A 12,259-nucleotide genomic window follows, 5' to 3' on the forward strand; every position below is an offset into this window, starting at 1 on the left:
TGGACGTATTTACAAACTACTCTTTTGTCTGCACTTGCAGACCTGTAGCATGTCATTTTGACGCTCATATAAGGAATTTACTATGATTGCAGACAGTGAAGCAACAGATCTGGTCATGAAATCGTTTATTTACAAGTGAGCAAAAATATTTACAATAATAATAATAATAATAATAATAATGCCTTTATTTTCCATCCCAAGGATGTGGGAGGGGGAGAGAAAAAGCTAGATATCCAGCTTGACGGGCTCTCGCCTCCCCGATACAATACATGATGTTTAGAAAAAAAAAAAGGCAAACAGTACAAGCATATAAGTACAGACACAAGGAATATCACAAATGACAATTTTTACAAAAAATGTACAATTGCAAAAACAAAAACAAAGCGATGTGCATAATATGATGTCGTACATTTCAAATAGAAAGTGCCGCCCTTTCACTTATAAGTGAAAAAACATGACGCAAATCTTTTGACCGGGTGCGTTGGAGATTTAAATTGTAATGTTGGCAAATGTTTAAGAGATGTGGAAGAGTGTTTCTGAGCATATGTTGTTCGTAACCTGTTCTGAATGAATGTATGTGCCAAATATCGGTGTTTCTGGTTGCGTACGCTAAATTTCTTTTCTGCAGTGATGCCAGTTGGGCAATGAACGAGATGTTATTTTTGACCTCTGTAATGTATTTAGTGATTAGGCGGTATGCGTACAGATCATGAATCGGCATTATGTTGTCTTTCATAAAGAGCGGTTTAGATGGGTGGTCATATATGCTACATTGTATATTATTCTGAGCATTCTTTTCTGCTGAACGTGCAATTTTCGTAGATTCGCGAAGGATGTTTCCCCCCAGACCAAATGACAATAATTTAGATGCGAACAGAACAAGGAATTGTGAAGGAGCAATTTCACATTTATAGGGAGGATGTCCTTATGAGTGTAAATCGATCCGATGACACGTGACAGTTTAGATGCTACGTAATTTGTGTGGTCATCCCACGTCATTTTCTCATTGAAAAGTACACCTAGTACTTTAAAGGACTTTACTATATCTATTTTAAAATATTAAGAGTGATATCATCGTTAATATGAACATCCTTGTTCTTTGGACGGTAAATAATGGCCTTTGTTTTGGAAGTGTTAATTTTTAGAGCGTTATATTTTGTCCACTTCTCAAGCTGCCTAATTGCTGTATTTGCTTTCATGACCACGTTCGAGGCAGACGAGGCTGAAAAGAATAAGCTGGTGTCATCAGCATATATGACCATTTTTATTTCTCTGTCTATCTGTGTTATGTCATTCACGTATATATTAAAAAGAAACGGGCCCATAATGCTATAACACTGAAGCACTGACACTGAAACACACAAGGTTTCAGTGTTTTCCGTTTCTTCTCACTGCTGTGCTGATTGAAACTTTTAAGCAAAAAGTGAATCCTTGTGAGGCAATAAAAACGTATAACTGAGGCTGTTAGGGTAGCAGAATGGTCTAGGCAAACAATCTTTGACATTTAACCAATTGACTGCAAAATCTCGGCCACAGCTTTGGCATGCTAGCGTGTTACACTGAATTAAAAATAATGGGGTTCTACGTGCCAATACCACTTTCTGATTATGAGGCACGCCGTAGTGGAGAGCTCCGGAAATTTTGACCACCTGGGGTTCTTTAACGTGCAGCTAAGTACACGGGTATTTTCACATTTCGCCTCCATCGAAATGCGGCCGCCGTGGCCGGGATTCGATCCGACGACCTCGTGCTCAGCAGCCCAACACCATAGCCACTGAGCAACCACGGCGAGTGTTACACTGAATAAACGAGTTAGTTTGTTTTCAAGGGCATTGTCCAGCTTATAGAACGATTCTGAGGGATATAAAAGGCCCTCAAGGTCCCACTCTTTGGATGCCTCTGGTGGAAGCTCTCTGGGGATATTGCCTTTATGGTGCTTCGTAGTCTTCACAATATGTGGGCAAAACACGCCTTCTCGCCACATAACCTGCAATGTAATAAACTAGCCGTGCGTCGCTGCGGTGCTCAACATAACTTTGGTGGTCCACAGCATCTCGCCCTCGAATGACGGAATGGCGGGAGGAACACTCCAAAACAGGCGACGAGACCAACTGACAGCGGAGGGCGCAGGCCAGCGCGGGAGTACCACGCCGTAATACCACGCCGCGAGCAGCAGCGCCACGTTCCCCCTGGTGGCATCGGTGCGCAAGGGGGTCACGCGCGCCCGGAGGAAAGCGCCGCCGGTATTCACACCTCCCCTTCTAGCCACCCTAACCCAGATGGGAGTCTTGCGCTGGAGTTTGAGGTATAGTAGCGGCGCCTGGTGGCGGCGCGGGAAACGACAACTGGGTCGTACCAGCTTGGGTCGTATTGAGCCCTGGCTGTGGCGAAGCACGTTTCTAGGCCCAGTTTTGCGTCGATTCGCACTTTTTTCTGCCCTGTTGCGAGTGCGAAAAGGCTCGTCACTTCTCACAGACCATGCCGACCACGCTGCGAGCTCGCCGCAGCCTATAGTTTAACGAAAACGGACTCTCCGTGTGCCGTGGGATGTAATGCTGGGAGCAGAAGGAATCGGTCCGGAGAGACCTAGCCCAGCCACGAAAAGACGTCACCGTCATTACTTCTGCGTTGTGGGCTGCCATGAACAAGAAGGCCTGAATCCCAACATCAGATTCTACCGTTTTCCTTCAAGGCCTCGCGAAGTGGAGTTTACGGGCGCGCTGCATAGCTGCAGTTCGTCGCGCTGAGTAAGCGAAACTTCGCGCCATGCTGACTGTTTCGCCTGTCTTGAAGCTTGCTTGATTATCTGCGTTCTAAATTTCGGTCTTTTGCACCTACAGTCCCGACAGCAGACCGACATAGCAGCAGGCATGGCTGGTAATTCACGATTCTAGACCCGGCCACAGCGACAATTAACAATTCGACCGATGCGAAGTGGTGAAGTGACCAGGTGTGTGCAAATGACCACAAATGGCCGGGCTGATTCGGTGACAATTCACTACCCCACTACGAGCAGTACAGGTTACAGTTAAATGTGCTCATACTTGACCTCAAGCCAGCATGTTGAGGCAGCGCAGCAATGTAGTATTGATTACAGCAGATCGATGTTCGAGCGCTGTCATTAAAAGTTACATCAAGCGAGCAGCGCACGAGCTCGCGCTGCAGCGCGATTCGCACGTATACGTGCGAGTTCATATGCATTGCATCAGTTATTTATCAATTGCTAAAGGGACAGATGGTTGCTACCACAGTGCAGGTATAACTACTTGTCTGGCGGCATGCAGTCAACAAAGATTGCGGAAGGCCTGCCGTTTCGCGGCATGTCGAAAGACCGCTGCCGTCGCGGCGCGTACGATCGTGCGCTCGAGCAGTTCGTACATCGCGGCGCGTACCGTCGTGTGCTCGAGCAGTTCCGTACACATGATGTCTGCTTATTGCTGCTGTGGATTCATTTATAGCAAGCATTTCCTCGCGTTTGTGCGCCTGAATCGGGCAGCGTGCAAACCTTACGTGAAGTTCCACTTCGTACGCGACTCGCTTCACTTGCGATTGACACCGCGCTAAAACTTCGCCGCTTAATTCTTAAACGGCGTACACGTATTCGGCACTGCATAATTTCTTGCCTTTACGCAGCGTGCCACCCCTGAAAAAAATCTTCAGCGCCCGATATTCGCTGCAGGCCGTGATAAAACACAACCGAAAGTGGCGGGTCCATATTGTAAACGTGCTTTCCGAAGCAGACGACAGAGCTTGGTACGACCCATTTCTGGACGGAGGGCGCTTTTTAGCACCTTTTTCGCAGCGCCCTCTGGGCAATGCAAGAGCCCCATACCGCGGAACCGCGGGTTTCGTTTCCTTTGCTGTCTGCTATAACTATTCTGAGGTGACACTTCAAAGGAATGGGTCGGTACATGAACCGCATGGATTTAATGCGCCTTAACTTGAACATCCGAACTTCTTCTAAATGTGCCGCGTGCAGCCAACTGGAAAGGACGAAACGTCACCGAACGGGCCCTACATTATTTTCGCCGTTTGCTGCCGTCACCAGAAGCCTCCACGCAAGATCAGCTCAAAAGGACATGTGAAACCTTGTTCGGCACGCAGCTGTTAGATTTAGCAGCAGCACTGATCATCTTCAAGCATTCCGGTTCGCTGAATTATTTGGGACATTACCTTGAACATTATTTACTCGGCATGGTGCTAGTACGCCACTCCCGGGCTCGATGGCGACTGTTCTGGCTGCTGGCGTCGTGTGTGTTCGTCTACGCGTTGTTCCTTCTTTCTTTTCACATAGAACCGGCATCGGAAGCCTTCCACGAGTTCCACAAGTGCCCCGCCTGCTTCGGCGACGGTCTCTGCCCGCACATGCGAGACGTGAAGTTGACCGGCTGGTACAGTCGTAGCGCGCTGCGCGTCTTCAACGTCAAGAACGTCTTCATGGCGGAGCTGAACGGAACGCGTGTGGTAGTCAAGAAACTGGCACACGACGATGAATTCCGCCAAGTGGATCGCCGCTGGTGCCGCAGTCGTCGGTGTAACGTCGCCAACGCGGTTCGCAATACCGTGGACAGCGGCAAAAGCCACGAAGCGGCATTGATGAAACACATCTCCGCTGTTAGAAAGGAGCAAGACATGACGGCGTGCCCGTCTTCACGCTTGATTCGCCGAATGCTGATGATGCTTTCGTACAAGCCAGCCATGATCGCACACCGCCAAGGAGCACTGAGGACGGCCGATGTGTTTGCTTATACCGTCACCGTCAATGCCGAGCCACTGCTTTTGCAGGTGTGTAAGCTAGATGGGGATGGTTCTGCCTCTGAATAGAAGCAGGGCGACATATAGCATTTAGAACAGTTTTGGAATACAGCTGAGCCTCGATATATGAACACGGATATAACGAAGTAAACCTAAAATGTATCTCGCAGTGTGAGCACGTAAAATGCTTATGAACGGATGTTGGATATAACGCGAGTATTTTCGTGTTATAACTAAGCTTACCTGTATAGGCTACATAAAAAAGCCTTTTTGCATGTTTTACCAGCCACTGGCTCCTGTCTACTAGTGCTACGGTGGTTGTTGGTTAATCCAACCTTTGCTGCACAACTCCACGCAGACATTTCCACGCATGGATGACTGGCCATTCCCAACATTGCTGGGCAGCTGCGGTCGCACAGTGGTGGAGACGTATGAGGGAGAGCCTCTCTCACACTTTGAGCAGGCCAGCTGGACTGTGCGAGCCAACATCTCTCTGCAGCTGCTCGATATGGCCGATTTGATGACCGAGAACCCAACTCAATATGCACTATATATGACTGATGTGAGCATGGACAACTTTGCTGTCAACGATCTAGGTGAAGTGAGGCTTGTCGACTTGGAAAATATAGTTGTGGTGGACCGCGTGCAGGTTCGGGCAGGTGAGTTGTAGAATGATTATAGGTGCTGTTTTAGCACAGGTCCACCCTATTTGGGTGGATGTGAAGTGTATAAACATTCACATTACACCAGTAGCGAGTTATGAAAAAAATACATTTAGCCAAAACTTGCAGGATATGTATTCCAATACGCAACTGTGTTTACACAACTGACTGCACAGAGGCTTTATAGTGGTATGATGTTGATATATGTTTGGCTCTTCTAGGGGCGTGCGAATATTTGAAACTTTCGAATAACAAATAGAATGGTGTCCTATTTGATTCGAAGACTGAATTGAATAGTCACTATTTATAAATCCCAATATTTTTCGAATACTTTATGAATATTTCAGAACATCAACTGTGCCCAAAGAAACATATAAAATTGGGGCAAAAGTATGGTAAATTATCACCCCCATAAAACATGAGAAATTGCATTGTGGAGCAGGCTGCATCACTTTGGTAGCCATACTTTGCAGGCTGTGCAGCGATCATTTGTACTCTCTGAAGAGCCTTGTGCTTGCATAGAAACTACTTATTCTCTCCTAATGCTCTATTTGTGCTTTTAATAAACAATGCTTCATAACATACTATGCAATGACAGAAGCCTGCTAACTCTAAGAATACTAGAATGTGAACAACATTTAAAATAATTGTGGTAACAGCTGTTCATGATTAGAAAACTATGCGAAAGGTATTCAATTCGATTTGCTTATTGCACTATTCGATTCGGTCTCAAAAATCACTATTCACACACCCCTAGGCTTTCTAAATTTTCTGACAATGAGAGTTGTTAAAAACATAACATTGAAACACATTTGTTTTGGTTGAACATGACCTCAGCAGACACAGTCACCAGTGCTGCAACTTCCAGCTACATCTTGGCATGATGGTAATGTGGCCGTGAGGGACATCTCAAATGCCTGGTGCAAGATGTGCCAGAACAATAAGGACAGATAAAGTCATTGCTCCATTGGTTGGCCGCTCTTTTCTTTCTACATGTCAACAGGTCCGAGAAATTGGGGACAGGGACATCTTCCGTCCGTCTTCTCTTTGTGATGCCACTTCCAGCAATTGTTATTTAGTACATGTACCATACACCCACAAGAGAAAGTAGGGGAACTGCATTTATGGCAAAAATTCTCTGTGGTCTAAATGCGCAGTCTGAAACTGACGAATTCTGCATTGTGGTGAATGCTAAATGTATGTAGCACAGATGTATTTTATTTTCAGTTGTCAATTACGGACTGTATGCCTAAACTCCAAAGAAAATGTTTCTTTGCGGAAGCCAATGGTGTGCAAATGTACAGGGTATCCACTGTCACGGAAGAGGGGGGGGATAAAGACCGCATACTATTATTCAAACAAGTCTGGCCTCAGTAATTCATTTGCTTTAAAGCGACCTTAAAGCACCTCTGGAATATTGAATGCATTGTATATAACCATGCATATAATGTACAGAATGCCATGATGATCATCTTTGGCAAGCATGGCAATGGTATGCTTTGTTGGGAAGCCACAAATTAAAAGCAATCCTGTGCTCCTCTCCACGATTTTCCAGTCCCTTCTTCGAGCATTTTGACAACAGCAGAGTCACATGCATGTGCTTGCATGTATGTGCACCCGAGTAGAAGCTGTCGACTGGTTGGGAAATGAGAGCAACAATGTGACGAGAGCTGGCTGTGTTCTAAAAGGGAGGGGGATTTGATCCTTGTGCACCATTGATACTTCTGTGAGGCTTCTATGGTCGGGGTCACATGTGGGGCACTCGGAGATGAACAATATAGAGTATTTTCTTCTGGTTTTCTGATGCTACCCACATATTTTTCTGCACTGCCATAAGTTAACGAGTGAAAAGGAGAGAGCACCATGGGCAGGGCAGTGAAGGCGAGTGAGAAACTGTGTGGGCCACAGGGTAATTCTTCAGATGCCTGTGACATTGCTGTTATCGCATCACTTTGAAAAATATTGCGGCTGTTAGTTCGTTGCAGATGGGTGCACAGCTGCCACCATATACAGTAGCAAATTCTTTTATATTTGAGTGGTGTAAGGGCGTGTCAAGGAAAACAGACGTGACAACTCAAAATAAATGTATATATTTAAGTGAAAAATATATTGACAGGTATTTGTGCCAGATGTTTGCTGCTATGACTGCTTTAATACTTGCGAGGCGTTCCTCCTAGGAAAGATATAGCAGGCTAAAATGCTTCACTCTGTGTTTTGCAGAAAGGAGGCCAGGTTGGAAGCAATGGCTCGAACACCGGGAAGAGATGTGCCACGACTGCCTCAGCTTCAATGTGGAGGACCTGTGCTCGCATGACACAAGTGACCACAACTTCTACGCTGTGTGCAGTGGTTTGCTTGCACCCCGCGCCTTCTACTCATCCTATGGGGGCCTGATGCATGATATTCCAAAGGACGTCGACAAGCAGTACGGCTTGTCCAAGCTGCTAGCCATCTGTGACCAGCCAAGCGATGCCAAAGAGAACCGCTTCGCAGCCTCCCGCCTGCTGCGCAGAGCACTGGACAGGGTGCTGCGGGCGTCTGCGACAACAAGTCATGACAGGTCCTTGTAGGGGACGTGAAAGCCATACTCACATTGTTGTATTGTAGTGCTGCAAGTTGCCACAAGTGCCCATCTGCATTTTCTTTTACTCTACCCAGAGCAGAACTGTACGTTTTGCGACTGTGATATCATGCATTTTATGTGGTGACACAAACCTTTAAAAAGTAACTATTGCATTTTGGTTTTCGACTGGATTGTTGACGTTTTCTGTGTTGTTTATAAGGGTGCAAGAACACAGCAATTTTTAAGCACCGGCTTCTTGCCTTGCGCAACTTGATGCTAACTTAACTGAAAGGCACAAATACTGCAGGTAGGCGGAACGTATTTCCAGTGTCATGAAATAACGGTAAAGACTTGGTGTACACTGCACTACATTCATGAAATGCCTTTAGTTACTGTCTACACAAACTGAACCAGCCCAGCTGTCTTGAGTGCATGTTTCGAATGAACGATACTGATGAATGCTTCTTCAAGGTTTTAGTGCTTCACCCACTCGTGAATTAGTACAAAAGAGCAAAACCTATGACATCTTCACATTATTGTCACATATTCAGCACAAAAGAAAACCACAGAAATTTTCTCAACATATGAGCATTTAATTTCTGAGAAAAACTACTTTGAAGGCACAAGGCCCTGTCTCACAACATGTTGCAATCTCTCACTGTGACATATTGCAATGTGTGTAAACCATGCACCTGTTGACTATCCATGTCAGGACTGCAGCAACAATTCTTACACAGCAGCTGAGCAGGCCTGGATAGTATCAGAATGCGCAACTTCTAGGACATTCTTTTGGACATTTCGCACAATACAAATGGTTTGCTGCGCTATTTGGGCAGCATATGGTGCTTCAGAATGTTCAAGCACTCCTCCACCACAGGCGTGTGTGCAAGCTTTACATGATGTTTCATTCATGACAGTGCAACGCAGACAGTTGACAGTGATCCTTTGGTAGTTCTTTGGTTGGCCAAACTGTTGGCCAAGGGATGTTTCTGAAATATGGTTGCATAACACTGTGAAAAACAGTATCCATTCAAATGATTATATGCCTTCTGCTCCAAGACAAACACACTCAACCAGTCTGAACAATACATATTGCAAACCAGCAGTAGCCGACAGTTTCAACTTCCATGCAAATCAGACACATTCAATCATGCCAGCTAGCTTTGACATAGGCCAGAAGTGCAAGCATATCACTGCATGACAAATTATCGGACATATAAGAACCTTCAGAAGATGCAAGTTTGTGATCCTCCTGCCACAAACCTCATTGAGCTTATCTAAGAATAAATAGTCATGAGCATTGAAGTTAACCATTTAGTGCCTTTGAGCAAATCCTAAAGCCTCTAGCTTTATTACTAGGGTAACTGAAGACTATATTGCACTTATGACTACGCACTCTCTTCTGTGTTTTAAAACTACATGTAATTTGTCCACATCAGTACATGATTGTAACAATAAATACCATAGTTTTAGCATGACTGGTATTCCCCTAAACACAGGCAGACTGGGTGTTTTGCCGGGTGGGCGGAGGTGCAAACATGAGTGGCCTGCATAGTGCAGCCACTTGATGGTGCAGAGCTCAACCAGACAAACACAGGGCTAATGTTGCAGTAAACAAGTGTGTTCTATTTTGCTTTGGGTGTAAATTTTCAGCAGCGGTGTAACCATGTTCACAATTGCCGCCGCCAAGCAGTAAAGTATCTTCTTCTCATTGAACGGCGGCCCTCTACAAGGCTTACTCAAGAACTTCAACCAATGGTATGACTTGGCTAGAATGTAATTTTCCAGCGCTGTGCAGTTGTGGCCTTGGAATTTGGCTGTCTGTGTAATGTCACCCTGGACTGCTTCAACGAATTTTTGACATTGTCAGAGAAAGGAGTTTCTAGCTTTGCCATATTGGTCTAGATTTGAGTATTCCTATTGTACTATCATTTGGGGCCTCAACACTAGGATATAGCCACTGGTACATTCATTGTGCTGGATTTGGTTTTATGAGCGAAACAAAATGATTACCATGCTAATCTCATTTCTTTCTTTACTCTTTTTCTTCTTTTCTGCCCACTATTCACTGAAATTGCGTCTCCACATTTTTCACTAATGTGGTCTTTTAATCTCTCCTTTATTAATACCCATATCATAATTGTGTAAGTCTGACTGCCCAGTTTAATACTATTCTTGTTTTTCTATACCTACATTTTTCATTTCTTTGGATGATTACTTCTAGAATTGTACATGCAACTGCCCGATTTTTGTTCTATCCCTGTTTGCGGAAACATGCCATGGCCAAGGATCACCCCCAGCTCAAACCAAGACTGATAAGGGCAATCTTCAACTCTCTACAACCTCATTACATTGGTCACAAAAGAAAAAGTTGTGCTATATAGCCTTACTTTCCTGTTTCACCGAATGGTTTTGATTGGTCAACATTAAAGTTAACATCACCAAATATGAAATTCCTTTGGCAATTCAAACCAAGCCACAAGAGTGCTGCTAAACTAATGTGCTACGCTTGTCAATTACAAGCACCATCAAGCAGGCAAAAAGTGAACTAGCATGAGACAAGATAAACAGGTGCACAACAAACTTGCATCTATGCATGTACCCAAAAGGGGTCTTCAAAGCAACGTAAATTACTGGGCTGTGTTGGGGCATGCATGGCATTGGAGCTGCCTAGTGCAGTCGAACTTGGGGCTGCTGTTTTTCTTTCCGAGGCTTGCTTGTTAAAAAGAGAGCCTATTGTGTTAAAATGCCTGAAGCATCCTTAAACAATGCATCAGCATTGATGTAAGCATACTTGTGCCATTCACTCGTTTAACGTTGCTAGTCATAGGTGGTCTGGTAGATAGTCCTCTACACAACAGCTAGCACATGATGTAACATGTTTATCCTGCAGCCCAATCATTAGTCTGCACAACCCAAAAAGAAACTTGTAGAACTGGAAAAAAACTCCACAGTAGAGAAAAAAAAAACAGGGTTGATGCAAAATCAAACCGTTTGTGCAAATGAACTTGAATTTGAACTAGCGGTTTGTGAATATTCGATCCGAGTCGGTTAGTGTTCGATAGACACTTTAACTGTTAAAAATATTCGAATCTACCAAAAATTGCTGTTGTCAGTTTTAAGTCAGCTTTGGCACAGTACAGTCGTGTTATGCGGCGAAACATACAGAATGTGTTGCGATAAAGCATATTTGCCGTGTAGAGAAGCATATCCAAGGTAAGGGGGCATTTAAACACTGAATACGTGTACTACTACGACCTCAGCATTGTCAAGCAAGTTGAGCAACAGTGCCATGAAGCCTATATCAACAAATTTACATAACACATGCCTAACATGATTGCCTGTTTGAGTTTAACACCCCAAAGCAACAGTGGCGGTACAAGGAATATCGTAGTGTAGGGCTCTGGTATAATTTTCACCTCTGAAGATCTTTAATGTGCACCTGATTATAAGCGCACAAAGTTTTTTTACATTTTGCCCTGATCAAAATACAGTGGCTAGAGCTGGGAATTGAAGTTGTGCTTGCCAGAACACTATCACCACTGAGCCCAGATAGTGGGTTGCCTACCACGTATCGTAGGGCCTCTTCAACATGCATTTTAATCTGTGCTGATTTGCCTTATGTAACATCTCTAGCAATACAGCAGACTGTACCAAGAAATGTAGATGTTCATACAGAGTGGCAAATCCAGGAATTCTTTCAGGCTTGACCGGTGAACGGGGGTTGTCACACATTATTATGCCAGGTATCCTTGTACACAGATTTCGGTGGTGGCAGGCACATGCTTAGTGTGCCCCCTCCACCCCAGCTGCACCCCTTTTTACACATTGTGTGCTGCGTCATAGAACCGAAGGTAAAACTATGGAAATTATGCACAAATGTGCACACTACCATAACTGTCCCTCTGGATGGCTTAGCATGGCACGCAAATGGACAGAGATCCTGGCATTCTGAAGCTTGTTTGGCAAGTATGAAACTCTAAACTCGTAGACAACTTTCTGTGGCAGTGAAGGAAAAGCCATGGGGGCGGCACTTCTGCACATGTCTCATTGCACCAAGTAGTCCGGCAGCATTTTCGCTTTGCAGATACTAAATCCACGTAGCTCGCACAATGGTTTTGCATTTGCACTGATGCAGAAGAGAAAAGAAAAACATAAGTCAAATTTAGCACTCAGTGGTGTGTTTTAACTTAATTTGCTGTTGTAAATGGGCTGTTCATGTTCTGCCTTCCCCAGCTTAAACTGACACAGATGAAAATGCAAGATTTTTTTTTTCAGA

At 44.7% G+C, this 12,259-nt stretch overlaps 2 protein-coding genes across 3 annotated transcripts in view; one reads left to right on the forward strand and one right to left on the reverse strand.

Moving 5' to 3' along the window:
- The first annotated feature begins 3,834 nt into the window (after positions 1-3,834).
- On the forward strand, positions 3,835-8,171 carry LOC126541380 (divergent protein kinase domain 2A). 2 transcript variants are annotated; one of them, XM_050188141.2, is made up of 3 exons: positions 3,835-4,785; positions 5,114-5,414; positions 7,638-8,171. In XM_050188141.2, the coding sequence occupies exons 1-3, from the start codon at positions 4,195-4,197 to the stop codon at positions 7,985-7,987; spliced, it is 1,242 nt and encodes a 413-aa protein (XP_050044098.1). In that variant the 5' UTR covers positions 3,835-4,194; the 3' UTR covers positions 7,988-8,171. The 2 variants fall into 2 exon arrangements, with proteins under 2 accessions (XP_050044098.1, XP_050044099.1); XM_050188142.2 differs by having other exon boundaries at positions 5,114-5,351.
- Positions 8,172-8,548: 377 nt separating this feature from the next.
- RtGEF (Rho-type guanine nucleotide exchange factor) overlaps positions 8,549-12,259 on the reverse strand; it is a 34,782-nt gene continuing 31,071 nt past the window's right edge. Inside the window, exon 19 of the mRNA XM_055076581.2 lies at positions 8,549-8,969. Coding sequence (XP_054932556.1) covers positions 8,885-8,969 — 85 coding nt within the window. The 3' untranslated portion in view covers positions 8,549-8,884. The remainder of the gene's footprint in view (positions 8,970-12,259) is intronic.

The sequence above is a fragment of the Dermacentor andersoni genome, chromosome 2 (genome assembly GCF_023375885.2).
Source record: "Dermacentor andersoni chromosome 2, qqDerAnde1_hic_scaffold, whole genome shotgun sequence".
NCBI lineage: Eukaryota > Metazoa > Arthropoda > Arachnida > Ixodida > Ixodidae > Dermacentor > Dermacentor andersoni.